This window comes from Centruroides sculpturatus, unplaced genomic scaffold, assembly GCF_000671375.1.
Source record: "Centruroides sculpturatus isolate CEXI.00-Female unplaced genomic scaffold, Cexi_2.0 scaffold525, whole genome shotgun sequence".
Taxonomy (NCBI): domain Eukaryota; kingdom Metazoa; phylum Arthropoda; class Arachnida; order Scorpiones; family Buthidae; genus Centruroides; species Centruroides sculpturatus.
The window spans coordinates 210,344-237,271 of record NW_019384791.1 but is presented as its reverse complement, the minus strand read 5'-3'; the positions used below and the strand labels follow the sequence as shown (position 1 = coordinate 237,271).

The 26,928-nt window shown below is 27.8% G+C and overlaps 1 protein-coding gene across 1 annotated transcript in view; it reads right to left on the bottom strand.

Moving 5' to 3' along the window:
- Positions 1-26,928, bottom strand: part of LOC111629312 — a 31,291-nt gene that overhangs the window by 1,997 nt on the left and 2,366 nt on the right. The window contains 19 exon segments of the mRNA XM_023373193.1: positions 550-720; positions 801-986; positions 1,081-1,210; positions 1,289-1,358; positions 1,454-1,644; positions 2,367-2,452; positions 2,526-2,638; positions 16,035-16,196; positions 17,012-17,191; positions 17,253-17,319; positions 18,405-18,575; positions 18,652-18,846; positions 18,928-19,054; positions 19,125-19,194; positions 19,283-19,473; positions 19,549-19,634; positions 19,714-19,826; positions 25,075-25,106; positions 25,231-25,327. Of these exon segments, the coding sequence (XP_023228961.1) occupies positions 550-720; positions 801-986; positions 1,081-1,210; positions 1,289-1,358; positions 1,454-1,644; positions 2,367-2,452; positions 2,526-2,638; positions 16,035-16,196; positions 17,012-17,191; positions 17,253-17,319; positions 18,405-18,575; positions 18,652-18,846; positions 18,928-19,054; positions 19,125-19,194; positions 19,283-19,473; positions 19,549-19,634; positions 19,714-19,826; positions 25,075-25,106; positions 25,231-25,327 (2,438 nt within the window).

Below are 26,928 nucleotides of genomic sequence, written 5' to 3'. Positions count from 1 at the left end.
AGGAAATAACCTCAAAGCCTCCTAGAAATATATAATTTTCCAGATAAAGTAAAGAAATACGTAAAAAAATTTCAATTGATTTCAAAGATCTGACATAATTATCATGTTAAAACTGTACAGAAAAGTATTTTTTAAATAAAGTAATCATCAAAATACAGATTACTACTTGAAATTATCTATGGTTTTTTTTAAAATATATTTCTTCTATAATTTTCATTTAAAAATTGTTAAATATCTTCTATTTGATATATTTTTGTTCTTTTTGCCTTAAGGGACTAAGGACTTTTTCCAGGCCCGTGGAGATTTTGGCCAAGCCCACAACGGGGGTGGCCGCGCGACATATATTAAGGATAGATTGACCATTAAAAATTCTAGGGGTTTTTCCCAAAAACGTTAAGCTGACACTCTAGCTACCTCGATCATTCAGCCTTTGATATTTTATAAATACAAAACACAGATTTACACAAGAAACTAAAATATTTTATATGCTGCCATCTGTTGTCTATTTATGTAACTATTTTTTTAACCTTAAATTCTTTAAGGAATTACCTTAACCACACATTCTAAATATTTTAATTCTCTCAGATCATCAAGAGTCATAGGACGGTCATCGTCTCCTAAGACCAAGTCTATTTCTTCTTGTACTCTTTGTTGAATTTCTGGATGATGACCGAGCAAGTACAACGACCAGCTTGTTGCCAATGCAGTTGTATCGTGACCCTATACAATATATTTTTCAAATTAATTAAATTTCCAGCGTTAAAATCAACAGTAATGGGTATATAAAGAACTGTACGTACAGCAAACATAAACGAATCGACTTCTTCTAAGATATCGTCCTCGCTGAGAGTTCCATAATTAATGTGTTGCCTGAGGAGAAGATCTAGAAATGGCTGACGTTTTTTCTTACCGAATTCGTCTTCGTTTTTATCATCTTGATTACTTTCTATCATGCTTAACATTTCCGCTTTTCTTTTTCTTATGACCTAATTTGATTAATAAATAAAATTTTAATAAAATTAAGTTGCCAAACATTTTAATATTAAAAGTTTTATCGAATTTTGTAGAAATTTTTCTTACGCTTCTAGTAAAATTTTCCAAGATTGCGGTATTTTTCTTAAAAGTTTTGCCTCTTTCCGTTAAATTAAAAAAGATAAAGTTATTCCAGATCCAAGGTTTTATGAATCTGTCAGGAAATACTTCTCCAACGCTGTATAGAAAAATACATAATTTCTATATTAAATTATAAAATATAATTTATGTTAACATAAAAACTGTCTCTACTTACTCGTGCAATGCTCTGATGTATTCACAGTTTGTATTATTTTGAGATCCTAAATGAATACCCATAGCTGTTTCTAATAAAAAATGAAATGAAATAATTATGTAAAGCATAAATAATCAAATTCCTTTGCTAAAAATATAGAAAATCGTTGTAAAATTATAAACTAACCACAAATAATGTCCAGAGCACATCTAGTAGCTAAAGGAATTATGTCGACCCATTCTTTCATGCACGCTGTATTTAGTTTCTCTACGAATATTTTGGCTTGTCCTTCGACAGTAGGTAAAAAATCACCCAAGATACGGAAATGAAATGCAGGAGTCAACATTTTACGTCTCATTTTCCATTTATCTCCGGTACTTTTGTTAAAAAGATTAATATTAAAAATTATGTAAATAAATAAAAATACATTGGGTCCTATAATCTGGAATCATAGAAGTTACATGTGAGAATAAAGATCAACTCTGTTGATCTTTGCTTATTCTTTTACATGTAAAACATAGTAAAATAAAACAAATTCTAGTTATTTGAAAATGAGTATGGCGCGTTTTAGCTTCATATGACCCAGAAAAATTTTAATTAAAGAACCCCAATGTACAGTGATGAATTTGGACATTTTACTTCAGGGAAACGTTTTGGTGGTGTCTGTACCATACGGGCAATCTAAGGTTATCTGATATGCGCCAAATTTAAATTTTGATGTTCTTAGTACAATAATGATTTTTTTAAGACATTGGTTTGAGGTCCCCCGCTGGTGAAAGCCCAAGGCAATTGTTCTTTTTTTCCCGTAGGATAACTTGCCACGAAAGATGGGGTCCTTAGCCAGTGTGAAGTAAACCCCAGGCTGCATCCAGAATTTTCATCACTCACGTATAGGAATCTGGATGTAGCACGTTAAACTTTTAGGCAACTTTTCGCTGACCCATCACGAAATTCCTTCCTGTACTCTGCGCCATGTTTTACTTATAAAAGAATAAACAAAGTTCAACATAACTTCTATGGCTCCAGACTCATAAAACACCCTATATAGTCTAAAATGTGTTCATAAAAACAACGAATTAAACTGTTAGTAATTACTTACCTTGTTAAAAGACCAAATTTTAACCATGGAGTAAGAAACGAATAGCCAAAATCCTTACTAATGTTAACAGAATTTCCTATAACAGCCTGAAATATTATTGAATATTTTGTGTTCGTACATGATATTAATAGAATAATTTATGCCATAATTCCTACTTACTTCATAAGCCTCTGCTTTATAACATAGATAAAATGGTTTAAATCCTATAAAAAACTTCATAAATTTCTCTTTATTGAAGACATGTGCGAATCCATTACCAGCTTGAAATATCACTAACAGGAAAAAAAAATATTTTTAATTAGTTAATTATTGTAAATATATACAGTATATATATAAATTTAATTAATATTTATAAGATTTATTTTTATATTTAGAACAAAAATAAGAAATTTATTTGCGGTTAAGAAGCAAAAAACCTCTTTCTAGTTTCGAAAGTAAAATCATAAGTATAATTAGAATGCGTGTCAAGGTTAATACTTTTGTATTTATTATTATAAATGGAGTTAACGAACTCTATGAAAGTAGTTCAAGATTATTATTTTCTAAATTGTTTTATATATATTTTATTTTGAAATTCTTCTTATAAAAATTACTTTGTCCTGTTTCGGTTAAAAAAATATTTAATGATTTATAAGTATTATTTTTATAAAAATGATTTTTTTTTTCATTTTTAATGAAATAAAAATTTGGGATTTAAAAAATTTTAAATTCCCAAATTATTTAGTTTTTGATATGTAAAATTTAAAACGTACAAGATGCCTCAAAAGTCAGTTAACCGAGATGTATTTCTTACTTTCCCGGCTGTTATATATAACAGAGGGAATGTATGGCGATCGGTCAAAAAATGATCCTCCCTCCCCAATATTTTTTACATTTTCTGGACTTAGGACACCTTGAAATGTCGAGAAATGCAAAAAAATTGAGTGTTTCTCTGTATGTTGGGATGTTAGTGTATGTATTTTGGTGATTGGTTGGTTGGCATGATTTTGTTCACCCTGTGCTTTTTGTCTGAAATTTTGCAAGGAGGTTTGCGTATTAAGGGGGATTGATGCTATTAATTCGAGGGGGTAGGGAGAATGGGATGCATGTATATCTCCAGTAGGGTCGGACTTGACGATTTTACTTGTTATTAGCATTTACAATTTTTTATAAAATCCACTCTACCTCAAAATTAAGGTTTTGCCATTTTATAGTATTTAAAAATATAAAACTTTTTAAAATAAAATATCATAACATATGGCGCCACCGAAATTTTAAATGTTGCCGGGAAAGTTGAACAACTCGTTGCTGATTTATTTATTAAAGATTATTCGTTTGAAATTGAACAACTGTATTACAATGATAATATGCAGCGGTTCCCAAACAAAAATAATTTTAAATATATCTCGGTTAATTGAGTTTTGTGCTACGAATTATATATTTTTATAGAAAATTTCTCANTTTTCACTCTCACCTTGACTTCCTTGTCCAACGAGCATCTACCGCATTTTCACCATGAACTGATATTTTCACTATAAATTTAGTAAAATCTTACGTGTGTTTATTTATTTATCGAACGAAAATAATTCGTTTTTTTTATGATTTACTATAATTAAATTCTCTTTAATTTTATGTCTCGTTTTAATTTATTTATTTCTACGATTTTTTTTATATTAAATTTTATTCAATTTAGTGTATAAAATTTTAATTAATATTAAAGTGACATAATACTTTTTAATATGGATATAAAAATTACGTTAAATAAAATTTAAAAGTATTAAATTTTAATTAAACTTAATCTTTAGATAATTGTTTTTCTTAACTGTTTACTCTCTTTTTTCTGTTATTGTCAATTTTTTTTATATTTTTATTTTCCTGAACCCACGGAAAGGAAAAGGTTAGGAAAGTAATATGCTATCCACCACCAATCAATCCATGAGTTGATGGGCAGACAACGTGATACTTTCATAACAGTTTTCTTTCGTTGGCAACTATTTTTCCTTTTTGATGTCATCCGAGTATTCTATTCCCTATTATTTTCTTTGTTTTCCATCAAATTTTCTGCAAGAAGTATAGTAAACCCGTTTGAGTGTCTCAAAAAATGCCCAATTATATACCAATACAAACAATTTCCATTCTATCCAATCCCACGTTTTAACTTTTCCATCTACCCAAGATTTAGTAATCGTTCCGTGTTCCAATTTTAATTCTTTTGCAGAGTTTTCGGTATCTATAGGAGTTCTATAATGGCCTTCTCCACCGGGCACATTTCTGTTTTTTTCTTTAAATAGAACTCTTTTCTCTAGAGTTATTTATTTTACATTTTGTTTTTGAGAATTAATTCCTAATTCTTTCCGTCTTCGCATCGTGATAAATCAATGAATATACACAAAAGAAATAATCAAAAATTCTGCAAAAGTTGACTAAACAGCCATTATAGTTCTGCTTATGAATAGAACGTGGAGGCTGTAACAATCGCAAAATGATGAGTTAAAATTACTACATATTACAGTCGAATTTTGATTAATCGATTTTTGTTTTACCGGCCTTGTTATCCGGCTGCAAATATTTTTTATGTCAAATATTTTGAAAAATTTTATTAAAATTCTGCTAATTCCGTGCAAACATCAAGCAGTAACAAAGCTTGTTCCTCTTTATAGTTTTCTTGTTCTTCTTTTAAAAAAAGCACAATTGCCTAAGACCTCACCAAGACAGTCTTTTATAAGAAAATATCCTAGAAAATTCCCTCGAAATGTCTGAAGTCAACGTGGAGCCCCGAGATTCGCTGCTGTGTTTACGTGAATCTTTTCATACTTTTTAACTTCTTCTGGTTTAATTTTAATTAAAAACATTAAAATTAAGATCATATCCTACGGTTGAAAGCGAATTAATGAAGAATTTTGTTTTCATTTCATTACTGAGCGTACCTGACATTGTTATTAAAATTACGTTAATTTAAATTTGAAATATCAAATTTTAATTAAAGTTGATAATACTAATCTTTAGATAATTGATTTCTATAATTATCTAAAGATTAGTGGATAAGTATAACTAATTATTTTTCATAATTAGAAATATTTATGTTGAAGATACATCACACAATTCGGGTTTATTTCTTATCCTCTTCGGCCGGATAATCGAGACTACTATAATTTCCCATTAAAATTATGGTAGAATATTATACTATATAGGCTATATTTATCTTAAAACACGTAATACTTACAGACAGTCGGATCTATCCCTTTGCATCCACTGATGAAGTTTAAATATACGTAGGTCAATTCTATAGGAGTATATGCAAAACCTGGAAGATTTCTTAAATGCTTTATACTTTTCCGCCATCTTAAATAAAGCAGAATTGTGTATACAGTTATGGACAGAAGAGGTATGAGCCACCAAATCGTCGACACTCTATTATTAGCTATATTGAATATAACATTCTGCCCTCCATCCATTGTTAAACAATACAATTTCTAGAATTTCGACTTCTCTATACGGTTACAAATGATATTTAAACGTGTTACTTGCTGTTTAAATACGCTGAATGTCGCAAGGACGCTTATTGTTAGAGTGGTTACGCTTATTTTTTTTTCCATTTTCACTCTCACCTTGACTTCCTTGTCCAACGAGCATCTACCGCATTTTCACCATGAACTGATATTTTCACTATAAATTTAGTAAAATCTTACGTGTGTTTATTTATTTATCGAACGAAAATAATTCGTTTTTTTTATGATTTACTATAATTAAATTCTCTTTAATTTTATGTCTCGTTTTAATTTATTTATTTCTACGATTTTTTTTATATTAAATTTTATTATTTATAGTGTTTTCAGACGGAAAAATTTTATATAATGACAACTTTCAAAAGGAAATTTTTCATAAAAATATTTTTAAAATTAGATATTTTAATTTTTTAAGTAAGGAAAACTAAAATTTATAATTGATTATAATTTCAGTTATGCTTAAAATACAGAAAAAAAAGCACATTATAAGACAACACAACACATGGGCAATCTGCCAAGGGATAATTTCTCATGGAAAGACTTAAACATCTGTAGGTTTATTCTGATTTATTCATATATTATTGAAAATAATATTAACTATAAAAATGTATTAATATAGTTAATCATTAACATCATCATTCTTTCCAGAGTATTCCTCTTTCTCCTCGTCCACGTGGTTTGCAATTGAAAATTTAAAATGCAATTAACAATCTTTATTAATTAAATTATTCGTAACTTGTGAAATAATGCACAAATTCTAAAGATTTTTACACATTTTGGTATACATTTTAGTTCGATTTAGGTCATATTTTCGAAACTATTTTGTGATATTTTAAGATAATCCTTCATAAGAATCAAGGTTGCATTCTATTAATTCGCAATATTTATCTTCTACACTTCTACACGAACATTGTTTTTAAGTGTCATCAAGTTTCAGAAAATTACTTCACAAAATCTATTAATGTACTTTATAATAGTTTATACATATTAAAAAGAATGCCCGTTTGTTATTCATTAGGACCCTGCAAAAAATATACGCTACCATTAAACCTAGACATCCCACGTTTCCCTGATTTCAACCCCTATTAACTAATTAATAATTTGCTAATTAATCAGTAATTATCTTATAACTGCTGAGAAACATTTATTTAAAGATGTAGAAACGTTTTCGTTCGTAGAAAGTATGAGGATTTTAGTGCAAATCCTCTGATCAATCTACAACAAAATTCCCATACTCCTTAGGGACAACATTAAAAATAGAGACTATTATAAAGTACGGACATCTCTAATTTTATATTCTATTAACTCCTAAACCCTCTGACCGATCTGCATCAAATTTTTCATACTTTCTAGGACTGGATACGATATTATATACTCTATATGCACAGGAGATATCAGCGGAATGGACCTAAATGATAAGAAAAAAAAAAAGATTATATAAACACAAACTTTATAATAATATTTAAAAAGTTTTTAATGTAATAAATTTTAATTGAATATTAGAAACATTAATAGGATTTAGATTAATTCCATAAAAATTTAAATCCTGTTACATTAAAGGAAAAAATATGCATGGTAATAATATCTGCAGTAGTAAAAAGCTAGATTATAAAGAGATTTTCTTCGTCTAAGGATATTATCCACACGTTATTTATTATACAAGCACTTCTAATAGTATTTATCGATAGTCGAAACAGTTCGATATCAGTCTCTAAACACATGCTGATAATGCAATATGGGATAATAATTTATCATTAATTAAATTTTCATTACGTTAAAAAATACTTACTTCGTTATGTATGGCAAAAAATGTTGATTTTTTTTTTCTAAATTTTAATGCTTTTTTTAATGCTGAAGTTTCATTTTTTACGATACCCGAGATAAAAATTCAATTAAAAATATTATGTAAACGTCAAATTCAAGAAATTTTAAAGACTTTTTTTAAATTACAAACTCAGACTTTTATAAAAAAAAAAAATAGAATTTATGTCAGTAGTGTGACGCAATACAACACTAATGTTTTCTGTTCCGCCGCCGTCACGTGTTTCCAACCTAAATTTTAAATAAAGTATTATATTTTTTCGTATACAAATTGAAAATTTATTATTATTTTCTAAAGTAAGCGTTACAATCAGGTTAAATAGTTAAGCTGCAATTCCGTTTTTTATATATTTTTTCCTCACATTTTTAATCTTTCCCAATTATAAGTTAAGATAATCGAGGTTGATACGTTAATTCTAGTGACGTATTTAAGAAATATGACGTTGGAAAGAGGACTTTTTTGCCTTCGTAGCCTCAGGGATATTCGGGTTTTATAAATTACACATTAATAAAATTAATGAAGTTTCAATTTATATTTTTTTGCGGCCTGAACTTATTAGAAATAATCGTTAAATATTAACTTAAAAAAGTCATATTTAATCAAAATAATTAATTTTTTATGCACATTTTTCTTTATGAATCCTTGTTATTGTTATTCATTTTTGCTTTTATTAACTTAAAAAAGTCATATTTAATCAAAATAATTAATTTTTTATGCACATTTTTCTTTATGAATCCTTGTTATTGTTATTCATTTTTGCTTTTATTTTCTTCCTTGTAAGTTTTGTACAAGAAATTTACAAGGAAATCCATAAAGGTACTTTACATTATTGTAAAAAATAATTTCTTAACAAGGTAATTAGCCTAACATTCTAAGACTCGTAAGTTTATAAAAAAGCATTAAATTACAGTAAAAGTGACGTCACAATTAGTCCCTTTTCACGCACAGGGATTGGATAATTTAGACTGGTGAGGACTAAGGAGAAACCATCCTTTATTTTCAGGATCTCGTCCGCTTGAATGTGCAATGCCGGATTGCCCACTAGGCCTTTGAGACATACGCCTAGAGGCCCAAGACTTGGGGCCAGGAAATTGGAAAAAGTAAGCAATTTTACCGTTAGAATTACATATCATAATTTATAAATATTTTTAATTTACATTTTAAATTAAAGGTTAGTAATTTAAGATGTCGTAAAATTATGTAAAGGGCGCCAATATTCTATGCTTGGGGACCCTGAAAGGTCTTAATCCGTCACTGACAAACTAAAAAATTCCTCCTCTCTTACTAGTGATAGGACAATATAGAAATTATAATTAATTAAAACTCTAGGACGATAATTAGAATTAAAAATTTTGAAGAAAATTTCTTCACAACTCGCCCCTTTCTAGCTATGAGGAGGCTACACAGCTTCTGTTTTGAGGGTTACATTATCTAATCTTCAGATGTGAAAGAAGGGACGAATAGTGTTTCTGCTAAAATTGTGAATTTTAATTGTATTTATCGTCTTGGAGCTTTAATTAATTACGTCTTAATTATATAAAAATGGTAAGTGCAGCTAATTATTTTTATATTTTCTGAATTGAGAATATTCAGAACTAACACACTGTATTAAAATTCAACGCTTATAAAAGTTATAAACACTAAAAACAAGAGATTACTGTTTAAAAAATATACTTATTTCTTGCGAATCGAAGCTGTTCTGTCCCAATTTAAGTGTATTAATTTTCATGGAAATCAAGAATTCGGCCTGCACGTCATTAAATATCTAACATGGATATAAAGTTGTAAAGCCTCCGGGGTTTGTCTGTCATTGATAATGTAGTAAAATTAACTCTCAGCAACCATTATAGAAGCAGGAAAGCACGCTCTGGCCTTCCTGAAGCAGAAAGGAGGTCGGAACTTAGTGGAATTGGCTCGATACAATCCTGACGTCGAACAAAGCTTGCAGATAACAGCCTATCTGCAACTTGATTATCTTACGCTTCATTTGTTTTCATCAATTATATCTTTCAATCGTTGTATTCTAGACGAATATTGAATGTTGGATATTGATATTAAATAAAAAATTACATTTGCCTGAGAATTAATGTGTTAAAATATAATTTTTAATCTCAACATTTCGTTCATCTGATATAGAATTTTATCTATTTTTTTTTAATAAAGAAAACAGAGGATAAGTATGACGATCGGTCAAAAAAACGATCCCAAAGATTTTTACATTTTTGCACTCTGGGAACCTCGAAATTTCGAATAATTTTAAAAAATTCGGGGGTTTCTCTATATGTAGGGATGTTAATGTATGTGTATACTGTAGAGGAGTGTGCGGTGACACAATTTTGTTCACCCCGTATAACTGCTGTGCTTTCCTCGAAATTTTCTGAAATATTGCAGGAAAATTTGTGCATTAGGGGGAGTGACGTTATTAAATTTTGGTGATTAAACGTCCAGAGGGTGGGAAGATAATAGGGGTCGTGTGTATCTCGGATCTAATGACAATTTTACTTGTTATTAGCATTTAAAATTTTTTATAAAAATCTATCCCTACCTCAAAATTAATGTTTTTGCCATTTTATAGTAGTTAAAAATATAAAAGTCATTTTTAACAAAATATGATAACAGATGTCGCGACCAAATGTTGCCGGGAAAATTAAGCAACTCGTTGCTGGACGTTTTTAAATTGCACGCAGCTACTTGTGTAAACTTTTTGTGAATGAGCACATTTTTCTTAATAAGGAATTACATTTATTACTTTTAAAATAGACCCCAATTTAGTTTTAAAAATAAAATATACATAATTCCTTACCAGTTGCTTGTCGTGTATCTAATTAATACAATCAATTTAATTTTTATTGCACAAATAACGCTTTGATTTATGTTTATAAGCGGGTCATGTAACGTAAATTTCAAAATTGGTATATCTAAAGTTCGTGCTTAATTAATTATACTTATTTTTTACCTAATTTTATGACTTCTTTCCTTTAAGAACTGGATTTTTTTATTTTTAAACTATATATACGGGTGAAAAAGTAGATATAGTGTTTTTATTATGGAAATAAACATGCAGATGACTACAAAGTTATAATATTAAGTAGCTTTCTTAAGTCAGGACGACATACAAATTAAAATTAATTGCAATCTCTTGCACATTACTGTAGTCTAGTTTCTATACTCAATCACACTTTAGCACAGAGTTCTTATTGTCATCAGTTTCTTGGCATGCTTCTCTTATAAATCGAATCATGTCATCAATAGTGTGTGGCCAATCAATAATAAAAGATATAAAATAAATAATCAAGATATCTGTGCCAAATTTCTTAGACTCACAACTGAACACTTACTTTTTCACTCACCTCGTATATCGAGGCAAGGGTTCAGTTCCATCAAATCCTTACAGTTTTCTGTAAAATTTTAAGTAAAAGGTGTACTCTAATTAATAAACTTAATATAAATATTCTTTATTTTTAACTGAAACATAGCTACAGATAAAAAATAAATAATTAACAGCATAATTTCTCTTCGAGTATGCAATCATCTAGTAAATAAATAATTATTTAAGTCTAAGTTTATACAGTCTAACCTCCAAAACAACGGCCACTGATGAGAACATAAGAAGTGGCCGTTGTTTAGAAGTTATTTTGTATGTAATTTTGTTTAGAAAACAAAAAAATAGGTCTCTGAAAAAATGGCCGCTGTTTAGAAGTGGTTCAGCTGTAAGAAAAATTTTAAAATAATTTATTATTTTAATTTATATAAATGTATTTTTTTCTAATTTATTAATTTATTCAAGTAAACAATATCGTAAAAATCCCCTTTGTTGTATTTAAATAATTAAATAAATGATTAAATAAGATTAGAATAAGTTTCGTTTATATTTAAAGAGCATTAAATAATTTATGCATGGGATTTGCCACAAAATTTGTTCATTAAACAATTGATATAGATCACTAAACATTTGCTAATTACCTGTAATGAAGGCAGAAAGAAACTTAATATATATTACAATCTCACAGGAGGATTATACGGATCTGAAGATTAACTAAATCTCCATCACACACCATTAGTCTAACATAGGACTTCAAATGTCTTACAGCTTATCAGCATTGCATTTTCACAAGATTTTTCGATTTAAATTCAGTAAATAAATGCAGATAATTTTAAAATAGAATAAAATAGCGGTAAACGAGTACTTAATCAAGTTTTCTGAGCTTTTCAAGTTCAAATTATTGATTTATTGTAGACTTAAATAGTAACCAATAACCTGACTTAACGTTAGATTAAATGTCCTTGTTTGTTAATAAATCAATACTAAACTTAACCAAATCAAAGAACTTTCGTGTTTACTATAACTTGATATATAAATTAAAAGATATTTAAATTAATTCATGAATTTCGATGATAGCAACTGATTTATAGTTGACTCAAGTGAGATATGTAGTTGGCTGGCATTTGGCCAACAATATAACATTCAGACGAGTTTTTAACTGTTTTAAAGAATATATCCTATATAATTTTAAATATATTATCTTAATATTTTATCTATGTATATAGATATGAGACAATTATACTGTAAAATTGTTTAAACTTTAAATTTAATTATTTACTTTTATTAATACATATAAAACTTTTATTTACATGAATTTTACACACTATACATAATATAGAATTCTGTTAATTGTATTAAAAACCTGTAAATAATTATTGAGAATTTCTGTAGGAAAATAAGCATTAAATCATGGGTTAAATGGGTTGGATGGGAATTATGGATATGGGGTGTTGTTGCATTGTAAGACAAATAAAAGTAAAAAAAATGTCTCAAATGCAACGAAGTTTCTTTTATATTTTTTAAATTAATGCACACTAGACTACTTAACTATTCATAATTCATTCTGATACAAAGAAATTTACGTAAAATATTAAAATTTTACATAAACTTATAAACAAATGGAACATATATAAAATTTTTATTATTTACGTGACTTCAATCGACGTTATTAAAATTTTATCAACGAAACTAAATTCTTAATCTTATTTAAGACATTTTCCCCTTAAAAAAACAACAGTTTATTTAAAAATCTAAGTTCATACGTTAATTTTTTTAAATGTCTGACTGTCACTCTATATTGCGAGAAGTTAACATCGTGTAATGGTTAATTAATATTGTTTCTTCATGCGTAAATACTCTAGTTTATTTTTTTTTAATTAGTCACTTAAAATAGTAATAATAAAGTTTTATTTTCTTTAATTAAACTTTTTATTGTCAATGTATAATTATATTAATAANAATCAATTTTACTGTATTTTCAATTAAAAAAAAAAAGATTTAATAACATATATTATATAATCTAAATAAGTGATTGCTACTATACATTGCTATAAATCATTTAAAGGGGATATCTAAATTTAATAAAAACATAAAATAAAATACATACCAATTAATTTTTCAGTATAATAAATTGATATTATAATGTGTAATTACAGAATTAAGTTAGATTTTCAAAAGTAAAATAGTTTCCCTTTTGATAAATTTTAAAACAGATATAACCACAGAATGAATCATAAAGGACAAAGCAAAGACAGGTTTACTTTTCAAAACAACTTTCATGGCTATAATTATGAAATAACTAAAACAGCTAAGATTTTAATTAGGATCTTTAAAACAATAAAAAAGCATAGAAGAACCACACCAAAATTTCTAACTTTTCTCAAATGATGAATACAGATCAATAATCATTTTTCATCGGATAATATCCAATAAAGAATATAAATATACATATATAAAAAGAGATTTAAGATACGAAAAGTCTGCAAGATATTGTTAAAAACAATAAGCGAAAAATGAACAAAAAAATAAAAAAAGTGTGTGGCCATTCCTGAAATTGCACGATATCCCATTATGATGAATAGAGGGTTGTTCGTATATATATATATACATATATATATAAACATAAACATACAGTATATTACTTACAGACATAAGCAGCAAGCGTGTTACTGTTTTTCACGTTCTTTAATGTAACTTAAGAAATTTTCAATATCAAAATTTGCAATTAGATGCATATTATTACTACCTATATATATGTGTGTGTTTAATATTTTTATATATGTATTTATATGTATATTTAAACGATTAAATGGTTGCAGCAGAAGAAAATAATTGATAGTTTACGAGAAGAAGGTCTCTTCGCTTCTAAATTAATTAAAGGTGTAAAAAATTTACATAAAGCGCCAAAATATCAAAGAATAGAAAGCCCTAACACCAAATGAAAATACTATTTAACAAATTTATGGCGGACAAGTTTAAAGCATAACTCTGTAGATTTGGGGATCCGGAATCAAATTTAGACGAACGACCACAGGAATTTTTCATGTTGGGCAACGTCCCTGACCACCCGACCCTCATTGTGGTGATGATTATGAATAAAATGCCTTTTCTTGCCCATACAGCATAGTAAAAAAACGAATAAAATAAATTTTTAAAATAAAGAAATAAATTATACCCATTTTATCACGTCATTAATGCTCCACTTTTAATGAATAGATGCGACATGAAACGATATGTAATTTTAAATAAAATAATTATAAAATTTTAAAAACGAATACTTAAATAAAATAATAAATTTTAAATGAGTAAATTAGACGAGTAAAACGAGTAAATTAGAAATTTACTCGTTTATAAAATATATAAAATCTTTATTGAATTGTATGTTCTTTAACAAGATTTCGATCAATAAGAAATGAACTAGTGGACTTTATTCTTCGAGTGAATTGACTAATTTAAGAGAAAAACAAATTAATCCCGTTTTTTCCTTTTCTCTAGAAATAGAAACATGGGATTAAAGGAATTCTAGATAATTAAGGAGTATTCTATAGAAGAGAATCAAAGCCTCTTTCTATTGACAGAGAATTGGATTCTCGAAACGGAATTCCAGAAGACTCTTCAAAAAACCTGTTACACTTCAGATAAATCTAATTGTATTTATTTACTTTAAAAAATATTTAAATAGTAAGTTATAAATTTAATTTAAAAACAAAAGTAGTTTTTATTTTTTAAAACTTATTTAAAATTGTTAATAACGAAACTTTTAATAATGACTAATTCTTAAAAGTAACATTGATTTTGTTTCGTTTCGTATATCAAAATATCGTAAACATAAAATAAAACTATGAAAAAATTTTAAATTTTAAAAAGTGAAAGCTTCATACAGTCAAATTTCTAAACAACGGCCACTGATATAAAGATTTTAAAAAATCCAGTAATGAATTGCTTAACTTTCCCGGCAACATTTAAAACTGCGTGTGGCGCCATCTGTTACGATATATTATTTTAAGAATTTTTTATATTTTTATTAGGCCTATTATAAAATAGCGAAACGCTTAATTTTAAGGATGAAGATGGGTTTTATTTAAAAATTGTAAATACGAATAAGGAGTAAAATCGTAAATAAGTCCTACCCTAAAGGAGATACGACACACGACCCCCTTTATTTCACAACCCTTCGATCTTTAACCACCAAAATTTAATAACAACAATCCCCCTAATACACAAATCTCTTAGCAAAATTTTTGAAATTTTCGACGAAAACACAGGAGTTAAAAATTAGGGGATAATTTCTTGTTCACCTTCAAAGAGAGTGAACAATAAATTATCCCCTAATTTTTTTTTTTTTTTTCATTTCTCGACGTTTCAAGGTTTCCTGAGTTCAAACATTTTAAAGTCTTGGGGGCCATTTTTTAATCGATCGCCTTAATTTCCTTCTGTCATATATAACAACTGAAAAAGCAAAAAAAAAAAATGTTCTTAAAAACGGCCCACTGTTGGAGGTTCGACTGTATATTACATTTTCAAACAGAAATTGCTTCAATATTTAATCGTGTTTACAGTAAGTATTTATATAATTTATTAATTGTTTCGTGCGTTTACAATTACTAATTATTAAATAATCTTTATTTAAACGTCTATTAAACATGAAAATACATTATATAAACATTTTCCAAAACGGAAACAAAATACTTTCAATAATAAAATTATGAATTATTCTTCAGTACAACGCGTTAGAAACACAAAAATACACCAGAGTAACAAATATTTTCATACCTTTAATTAAAGCAATTCACGTTATAAACCATAATGGTTTACTTATAATAAAAATACGCTAATGTACACACAAATTCACGTGTAGTTGATAAATCACGTAATAAAAATAATAATAAAAAAACATTAAAATAATGTTATGATATTTATTAATTAAGTCACAGATTTGATACATGAAGATTCATTTTTACGTGACTTATATATTGGCATTCAATCTCTCTTCACGGTTGCAAAGAAAAGGGGAAATTATGATAAATGATCAGATTGTCATCTCTGTCGGCATGTTAACTTCACTCTGATACCATTAGCGGACCTCAAGACCATTTCTGCTGTCAACTGAAGCTTGTCGCGTTGATCGAGTGAATGCAAATTGTAATGACGCAGTATATTAGCCAATACTAATTTCTCTTCCAGTAAAGCGAATTTTTGCCCTGAAACATTATTTATATCTGTCATTAACTTATAGAAACTGCGAATAAAATTTGTCTTCGAAATTACTTAATTATATTAATTGTTTAAGAAAAAAATAAATTTAAGTTACAAATGAATTTGTAATAAAAGTAAGTAACTTTATTTGTGAAACTATTTTGTTTATTTTAAAATCGATCATTTTTGTGAATAAGATTAAATTTTCTCAATTGCATAGTAAACACGTGGAAATTTTACATTAAATTTGTTAATTTTTAGAATATAAATCAATTATTCAATTTCTTACAATAAAAAAAAACATCTATTTCTACATAATTTAATAAAGCACGTGTTTACAATGACATTTACATAATACAGAACGTGTTTATAATAAAATATACATAATTCAACACGTGTTTATAATGAAATTTACATAATTCAGCACGTGTGTGCAACGAAATTGATTATTTTTATATGAATATGCAGAATTATGTATATTTTATACACAATTCCCCACGTGTTTACAATGAAATAGATTAATTTTTGTGCGAAATAATAAAATAATCTATTTCCTTATAGAAAATTAATCAGTTTCATAATAAATACGTGATAAATTTATGTAGAACTTATTATTTAAAAAAAACTGGATTATTCTGTAAAAAATTTGGTAAATTTATAAAAATTCATAAATAAATAATTGTTATTAAACTTTAAATATATCAATTTTAAATAATACCCGACGTCTTTATAATTATTTAAATTAAACAGAAAATTTTGTAAACTTCACATATATAAATACAATTTCTTTTTGAAATTTATGTAGATGTTTTATGCATACCAATGCAATTCCTTGGTCCGGCAGAAAATGGAATGTATGCATATGGATGGCGTCCAACTGCATTTTCGGGTAAGAATCTATCTGGATCGAAGATTTCCGGATTTGGAAAGATTTCCGAATCTCGATGCAGCATGAAAGTAAAGAGAAGACAGCTGGTTCCTTGGGGAATTTTGTATCCTTCTGTAATAGCTTTGTTGTAAGAGAGCTGTAATTAAATGTTAGAAAAGAAAAGCAGACTTACTGACGACTACGTCTTCTTGCAATTCCCTGCCTATATAAGGAAGTGAAGGATATAATCGCTGACTTTCCTAAAAAAATAATTATTCAAATATAAATTGCAGTTTTTATAAAATAAGCACTGTTTATTATTCAAATTTAAGTAAGTTTATCTAAATAAATTTATCAAGTTTTGTAATCGTATCTTGTATATACATGGTCGTCGAGAGATGGGAATTTTTCCCCTGATTAGAGAAAATTTAGAGGCTTATACTGGCTACTAACCCTATAAATTAATGTTATTTTTATTAACATAAAGTGAAATTGTATAAGACTGCTTTTTATTAATAAAGAAACATTCTACGTATTTCATTTGTTCAAAATAACGTAGCAAAAATGGTCCACTAGAGAACTAGATGGGCTTCTTCTACTCCAGATTTCGTACAAGCTCTCGATGACGTTATGTATGTAGAGGAAATATAGCAACTTTACGTTAAGAATTACAGTAAATTATGAGGTTTCTGACGTTTTGATTATTTTCTAAAATGTTTTGAATTTATTTGAATGTTTCTTATTCACGTTTTGTTCTTATTCGTAGACGGCAACGGGAAACATCGGCGATCTGCCGAGGGAGAATGCCTCCAGGGAGGGCTTTCTGTGGAAAACTGACCACAATTTAGGTGAAAAATCCAGAAAATTCTACGTGGCCAACCAGTTGGAAAGGCGCAAACCCACGATTAACTAGAGAGGTTGAGGCAGACGTTTTAAACGTGTAAACGTGTAGAACGGACGTTCGGTGCCGCTTTCCCGTAAGCCTAGAAGTTTGACGATGGTGTTTAGAATGTCGAGCATGATTCCACCGACTATCCAAACACCATTGTCAAACTTTTAGGCTTACGGGAAAGCGGCGCCGAACGTCCGACCTACACGTTTACACGTTTAAAACGTCTGCCTCAACCTCTCTACTAACTGTCAGAGTTAATCGTGAAAACCACTGACCAATCAGTGTTCTGCTCGGCCACTGGTGGGCACTACCAGTATTCAGCGTTTATACAGTATAATTTTACAGAAAAGAAAATTTGTAGAAAATAAAATATCATTTCTATAAAAATATATGAAATTAAAATAATAAAATTTTGAGGAAAATTTAAATTAGCAATGTATATTACTCGATAACCTTTAAAACGCATTCCATATATTTCATCTCTTTTAAATCTTCAATGGTAAATTCTCTATTCTCATCACCAAAGATCGAATCGATTTCGTCTTGAAGTTTTTTCTGGACTGTTGGATATAATCCTATTAAATATAATGCCCAACTCATTCCAACAGCAGTGGTATCGTGCCCCTAGAAGATATTAAGTCTTTGTTAAATTAATCTTAAAAAATCCCTAACTAAACCTAATTAAACTTTATATATTTACTGCAAACATAAAAGTATCGACTTCTTCTCTAATATTGTCTTCAGTGAAAGTGGAATCGCTCAAATGCTGATACAGTAACAAATCTAAAAATGCCCTTCTTCGTCTAGTGCCAAACTTATTGTTATCGAGTAATTCTTCCATCTCTCTACCCGTTTTTAACTGCTGTAAAAGCTCATTTTTGCGTTTTCTGATTACCTGTATCATTGAATATCAAAGAATTGTACCTCATAAATTTATTGATTTTAAAAAAAGGGGTATTAAATTTAAAATAATTACTTCTTTAGTAAATGCGTCCATAGCATTAACACATCTGATGAATTCCCTACCATAAGAAGACATATAAAAGATAGTATCAGACCATAACCACGGCTTCGTCATTCGAGAGGTAAAGTTTTCTGATGCTCTAAAATTGCAAAACTGTCATCAAAGGCCATATTTATACAAAAATTCGGATATTGAAAGCATAAACTTACTCTTTTAAGGCATTCAAGTATGGAGAATCGTCATTTTCTTGTGCTCCAACATACTCTCCCATTGCAGTCTCTGTTATAATTCATTAAATTGCAAATTTTGCTTTAAAACTTTCAGATTGTTGTTTGATTTGAATTAAAATGCAAGATTTAAAACTTACCACATAAAATATCTAGAGAACACATAGTTATGAAAGGTACTACATCGAAACATTCCTTGCCAATCTCTTCTCTGAGTTTCTTTACAAGTCTTTTAGCATGATCTTCAATGGTGGGTACAAAATCTTCCAAAATTCGAAAATGGAAAGCGGGAGTCAACAACTTTCTTCTCTTTCTCCATTTATTTCCAGAACTAATAATGAAGGATAAAAAATAAAATTTGAAAAAATAAATTTATCAATTATAACAGGATTCATCTAAAAATTACCTCGTGATTAATCCATCTTTAAACCACGGTTTTAGAAACTGATATACGAATGGTTTCTGAAGGATCGTGTTGCTGCTCAAGATAACCTTCACGTTTAAAAAGAATTAATTAAGATTTCATATAAGATTTATGTAATTTATGTATATTTAGGTTATTGCCTCTTACTTCCACAGTTTCTGGTTTGAAAAAAACCACAATTGGTCTCAAACCGAACCAAAATCTCAAAATTCTCCATTTATCGAAGATATGGGTTACTCCGCACAATGCTTGGAAACATACTAAAAAAGAAACAGCAAACTAAAAATATAAAGTAATGAACAGCAGTTATTCTTTACATAAACCATTTCATTATAAATATTGTTAAAATATTAATACTATTGAAATGATATTCATAAAAATCAAATATTATTGTTTTCAATTAGCTGATGAACAATGACGATCTTCGGTTGTGCGAGGCGTTAGGAAGCAAGGTGATACGAGGCCCTATTTATATAAGTTTATATGTTGTAAAGTTCATATAGTTGCTATTTTAAACGGTCTACGATTCTAGTTATTATTGAATTTCGAATATCACGATCAAGTATAATCAAGCATAAACAGGATGGCCCAGAAGTTAATTAGCCGCGATGTTTTTTATGATTAAAAATAGTTAAAATACTGGCCCATCTGTATTTCAGCGTGTATGATGCCATAAAAACGTGGCATACTAATCAAAAGCCCGTCGTGCCCATGTTTTTACATACTTCTTTTGTTCTGTGGGCACTAAGATGACTATTAATTGTACCCATTGTGGATTCGGCTAAACTCACAATCGGGGCAGGGTGGTGAAAAAGGACGGGGCAGACCACTCCAGAAAAATTCAGGGGTTTTTCGATCGCGCGGATTCCATTCCGGATTCCCCATGGTAGTATGACGTCTTATACATACGGCCGTTATAGCCACAGATATTTTTTAAATTTAATGACATATAATAGTTTATCATCGATATCACAATGATAGAAATTATAAATTTAATTAAGCTAAATTGCAGCCGATTTGTACAGTATTCAGCATATATGTATACAGGTCTATCCACTGTACCGTAGGCTACTAAAATTAAGCCATCTTTCACTTTTAAAATATTTAATAAATAACATTTACACGTTTACGCTATTACAAAATGCATTAAAATTATTGTAAAATTAGAAAAAATTTAGCTTTAAATTAATCTAAAATCGTGATAAACTCATCTGTCTGTTGAGTAAAGAAACCTCAGATCGACCCATTTTCTTCCAAAACACATCACGAAAATACTATTTATTTGTTATAATTCCTATAATAAAACATTATTAAATTCTACAATGTCTTAACCTATAAATTTTAAAATTGAAAGTGTTAGAAATTCATTTTATTGAGTGCAAAACATTTATTTTTCTATACAAATTTCGAAATTTTCGTCAAATATATAAGTGAAGAGTGAAGTTGAAGAGGAAATATCTGACAATTAAATAGTGGTGTATGTATCTATTTTAAAAATAATATATAACTTCATTTTCTTTATTCTTTTCGACATTTTTTTTAAATTTATAAGTTGTAGAATGTCATGACATATTTTTGCTTCTACAATCATTATTTGTGTCACTTCTAATTGTATATAAGCCCTACTGCAGTAAATGGGTCAGGTCAATTATTATTCTCACTTTTGTCAGTTTATTAATATATTTATTTTAAAAAATATCATTTTCTTTTAAATATTAATTGAAATTTTCCTTTTTATACTCTAAATTAATTTAACTTAATATTAAATATTAACAACAGATGGCGATATATGTTATGAATTTATGCAAAAGTTACATTATTATAGCTTTTATATTTTATTTAATGAATTAATTAATTTTTATCCTTTAAAATTCTATATTTTTTTCCTCTTACAATTTAGAATGGTTCATACATTGCAGTTACGGAAGATCCTTCTTGGATAATTATAAAAATCAGTCAAACAAGCCTAAATTCAAATGTGAATTGTAACGCAACGAATTATGGTTCTTGGGGAATTTTGATCAATTGTGATCAAATGATCAATTATAAATTAATCAATTAAGAAAACTTACAGGCACGGAGGGACGAAGCAAAAAATGGTTACTCTCAGCATATTACAAAGTTCTAATTGAGCTGAAACATGGCAACGGTATCAGTTACGATACTGAGTTCCTAAATACAACGTTTGGACAGACGATTCTATTCAAGACGTTGTATTTTGGAACTTACTCTAAGTAACCACAGTTTATATCACTAATAAGAACTTACATCAATAAATTTTCAATTGGTAGGAGAAATTACGCTGTATTTACGTGTTAAATCATGTAACACCTGACAACATAGATCAGTCGGAAGACCAGATTCATTAACTTTAAAAACATATACAGACATCTACAACGTTGAATTAAGGAAATGTGAAATTTGATAGGCTACCGAATGGATCATGTTGACTTTATTGATTCAGTAGAAGTGGTATTTGCTAAACGATGATTATGACTGAAACAAGTGTTTGATACCTTCTATTCAAGCATGAATTAATTTATTATTTTAAAAAATACAACTAGCGCATGTAGTAGCAGTTGACTACAATATTTATGCCCCACACACGTCCATCATTCCCATAGATATTGAGGATTCTGTATTAATTAATATTGTAATGTACATTTTTATATTATACTGTACTCTGTTTTGTGGGCGCAGCCAGCTTTAATGAATTATACTGCTCAAATACGGCTTTAAAACGTTCAACTTATTTGAAGTAACGTCATTATAGAAAGCATTCAACAGAAAAACATGTAACAGCTGTTCAGTTTGTTAAATGCCAGCAAAGTAAAAACATAAATTAATAATTTTTTTAAATATTCCAAAATTTAATAAAAATAAATTAAATTTTTAAATATAACTAATTTATAAACAATTATGTTAAACTATTCTTTTAATTATAATAAATACAAAGATGCAGACTGTTTTAAAAGTAAACTAGCCTAACGATGGCCGAGTAGATAAAATAATGAACACTCGTGGGTTCATGCCTATCTACATGGAATTTTTTGGGCCTTTTTTGCGACTTAAACAGAACTAGTTACTCATAAAGTCCTCTTCGGAGTCACTCCTTGGTAGATCGCCCATGTGTTGCCTTGCCTTATATATTAGATTGGATATTATCAAGTTTGTATTGATGATACCATCAATCCAAATGTGAACTAACTCTAAATTATCTCTCGACATATTTATAATGTTATCGATTATTTTATGAGAACGGTAAAATTTACATACAACGCATTTTTATTTATAGTAAATGTAAAGCTAATAGGCTTATTAAAAGTTCTAGTATATAATTTTATACATGGAATTTACGCAACTGTAACCTGTATAAAGGAAAAATACTGTTGGAATCGTTTTCTAAAACAATTTTTCTAGGTTACATCTTGAATAATAATACTGATATTGCAATTTTGATACATTATAATCTTCTTCTTTGATTTCTGATACAGCATATAAATATATTATACCTTAACTACTTAACTTTATTTTCTATTCTATTGTTGTTATTATTATTATTTTTTATATATTTCTACTCGAAATTGTGTCAAAGCAAGACGGTTGGTCATTGTTACGAGGAAGTAGGAAACGTAAAATATTCATGCTTCTTGCTTACAAAGTTTTCCTCTTCTTCAATGCCCTTGAAATTGAAATCGAGAGTGTGTGCAGCTTACCATTACTGACGAATTAATGATTTAAAAATCTCGAAATAATTTAATCGCCAAGAAAATCATTAAAACTAAATTTAATCAATATTTAATGCTGTTTAAATTTTAAATTAGTTCCGTTTAAAGAAAGGTGTTTTGAGGTCGCGCTTGCCACACATACCTAAATATTTTAAGTATAATCTTCAAATTTGCAGAAAATAGTACAAGAGAATTACTTATGGAAATGTCTAAACCAGTATACTATAAAAAAATTATAAATATATGTTGAAAGGGTTATTTTTTGCTTTATATTTAAAAGGTATTCACCTAATTGATCAGGGCCATTATACATTTTAGGAGATATATAAGGCACTGATAGTTTAGTGTGTGTGATAACTCTTTCATTGTAATAATTTACTACGTGTGTGTAAGAAAGAAAATCCTTTCAACATATATTAAATATATTGAAAATGGTTTTACATATATTGAACTTGCTATCAAAACAATCCTAAGTCATGACAGCTTTGATTAATGGGTCATCGATACATTAATTGTACTGTACTTAACAAGGAAGATTAATCAAAAGACTTTCTCTTTCTATGCAATACTTTCCTCACGAGGTAGTTAAAATTGCTATAAATGTTATTTTCCTTTAAAGAATACAAGTTTTTTTTTCTATATTTTAAACTATTTTACGAAATCTATACATGTAAAGAGCCTAAGAGCCATAGAAAGTAGATTTACATTAGGCAGAGTTACAGACATAAAAATATTTTAACGAATGCAGCAGAAAGAAGAAAAGAAAAATTAATTAAGTAGTCCAGTGGGTGAGTCTGTTTAACCTCAAAAGGTCGTTGACTTCAGTTGAAAATTTTACTCCCAAATCTAATTGTTTGAATTTTATTCTTTAAAATGTCGATTTTTGTTCTACATTTTTAGAAATATCTGAAAAATATTCCTGGAGAAATCACTTATAACAACAGGAAAGAGATATAAGTTTGTAATGTACTTTCTTTGTACTGTACTTTTGTGCTTTTTCCATTTTTTGTATCAGTAATTCTATTTATTATGTAGGATGGAACGGGTGGTACTTGATTACAACCCGAAACTAACCTATTCTGCTAAAGTTACGCACCAAAAGTTTGCTTCCGAAATGAATAAATGAGGAAATTCTTGAATTTTTGACGTCTCAAGCCATTAAAAATAATAAAGAAATATGTGAAACTTCTCACAATCTTACAATTGAGACTACACGCAAAAAAGTATAGCTCATAATAATTTATTATTATTCTAATTAAATGTATAATAGTGATAATTATAAAGCTAGCACTTAANTTTCAATTCAAATGTAAAAAAATAAAATTAAATAAAATTAATAACACGTTACAGAGTAAATGTCAAATTTCTCTGTTAATTATTGTAATTATTGCATAACAAAAACTTGTCACGTACTTATTAACCTGTAACAAGTTATTGCTTTAGTAGCTAATTTACTTTATGTCTTTGAAATTTATAGAATTTATTTATTTAAATTCGAGTCGAATTTTCAGTTATTTAATAATAATAACAACAACAAGGAGAAAACAGATGGAGTCAAATATATAGAACAAAAAATATGCTTTAAACATAAGTTAGTATGTTAAAATAACTTGTTATCTTTCACGAAAGAAAATGAAATTTCGCTCTTGAAAAACTTTAATAATTAAAGAGGGATTACTTTTAAATAATTATTTTATATTGCTATAATATTATTATTTATAAGATTATACAGTATCAAACATTGAAATTTCAATCATTAACAAGATTATTTTATATCTACCTAGTTTAAACAACACTAAAAATCCCTGTTTTCTGTTTAAATTTTAAATTTTATTATATCAAAGACGAATAAATCCTGCTAATTTCAAAGTAGAATTGTTAAAAAGTTATATATACAGAATGAAACTGAATGATTCAGCAGCATTTAAGCAACTACAAAATTATATATAATAAAACAATACTTGTAAATATTATAATATTAATATTGGTGTAATTAATAAGTATAGACCTTTTAGAGTATATTTTTTTTATAACTAGAGGTAAATAAAATTTTGTTCTACATATGTACTCTTGCAGTTTATATATTTCATTACTTTGAGTTGAGAATTTATAATTGAAGGAAGTTAAAAATTGAACGTTTGAACTAATAAGGAAGAAAGTGTTTTGCACAAATTTCATTTATTGCGACGGTATCTTCAATTTTACACCTATTTAATTTTATTGCAAAGAATAAGGATTTAACTTATGCACTTTTACTATCGCTATATAATTACTTGCTCCATTTTCCTTAAAAGTCTTAGAAGATAGGACAATGCTCTAACTCTCTCCTTATTAAAATTTAATTAAATTCTTTTATCTGATGAAAATATTTAATTATTTGAAAATGATTTTAATCACGTTATTAAATGAAAGTATTTTTAGAAAGTGAAACCGCAAGAGATTTTAATGACTAAGCAATATAATGAATTACCATAAGGTAAATATTGTTTAAAATTAAATCCAGTATGGTAAGTTAATAGGAAGAAATTAAATTAAGGGCAAGGTTGTGAAGTAATATACTTCCTTCAAGATCTTCAAATTGCTGGAAGGTAGATTATATAACCCAAATACCAAATATTTTCCCTCTTTAGTTTAGTTGAAAGCTTACTTTCGCATTAGATAAATCGGGATTATGTCAGTAGAATGTCGAATCATGATCGTGTTTTGAAAATCATTATGACAAGCAATTTTAAATAGATTTACATAAATATCGTGGCTTTATATTTAATAAAATGTCAGTACAGCTTTTAAGATTTCTTGCAAGTCATTTTTTCACTTGATATAAGAGTTATAGAAGTGATGGGGTGAGACAATGCAACATATGATAGATTTGCCAAGAAGAGATGGACTTTCTATGAAAAACTTGCCCCCTATTTATGGCTTTATGCAGGAAACTGGTCCCTATTCAGGGATTTTCTATGATAAAGTGAACCCTAATTAGGTTTTAAGCATATGAAGAAAGACCGAAAACCTCTAAGTGGCTAACCACCAGTTGGTCAGGCACGAACCCAGGATTCAATGGTTTTATTTAATCGTCCACCGGTAAATTCAGCTGATATAAAACTAAAACAAGTGAAAAATAATAATAAAAGTTCTTTCAAAATTAATTTATATTATAACTAAAACTTTGTAAATTTTCCGTTTCCAAAAATTGTATATATACATATAAACACTTGAAATTTACAGATAATTTAAGAACGTCTAAAAAACTTGATTTTTCTAGAAAATTCTTGTTCATATAAGTTTATAATGAAACAAATTAATCATTAGATACTTCTATAAAGCCACTTACAAAAAAGCAGAATTTAATGATGTAAAGTATATTTAAATTGGTTAGTAAGAGATTTGCATAAATAAAATAATAATAAATAAAATTAATTTATTTTTTCTACATAAAGACATTAAATTATAATATAAAATTTTTAAAATTTATTATTTAGGTTAGTTGCTATTTCACTTAAAAGAATTATTCATTTAATTATTATAAAGGATAATAAATTATTTATATATTTATCTTTTATACTTTTATATAAAAATAAAGTAATCTTACTATCAAAAGTATAATAATTATATTAATTAATTAATTAATTAATAA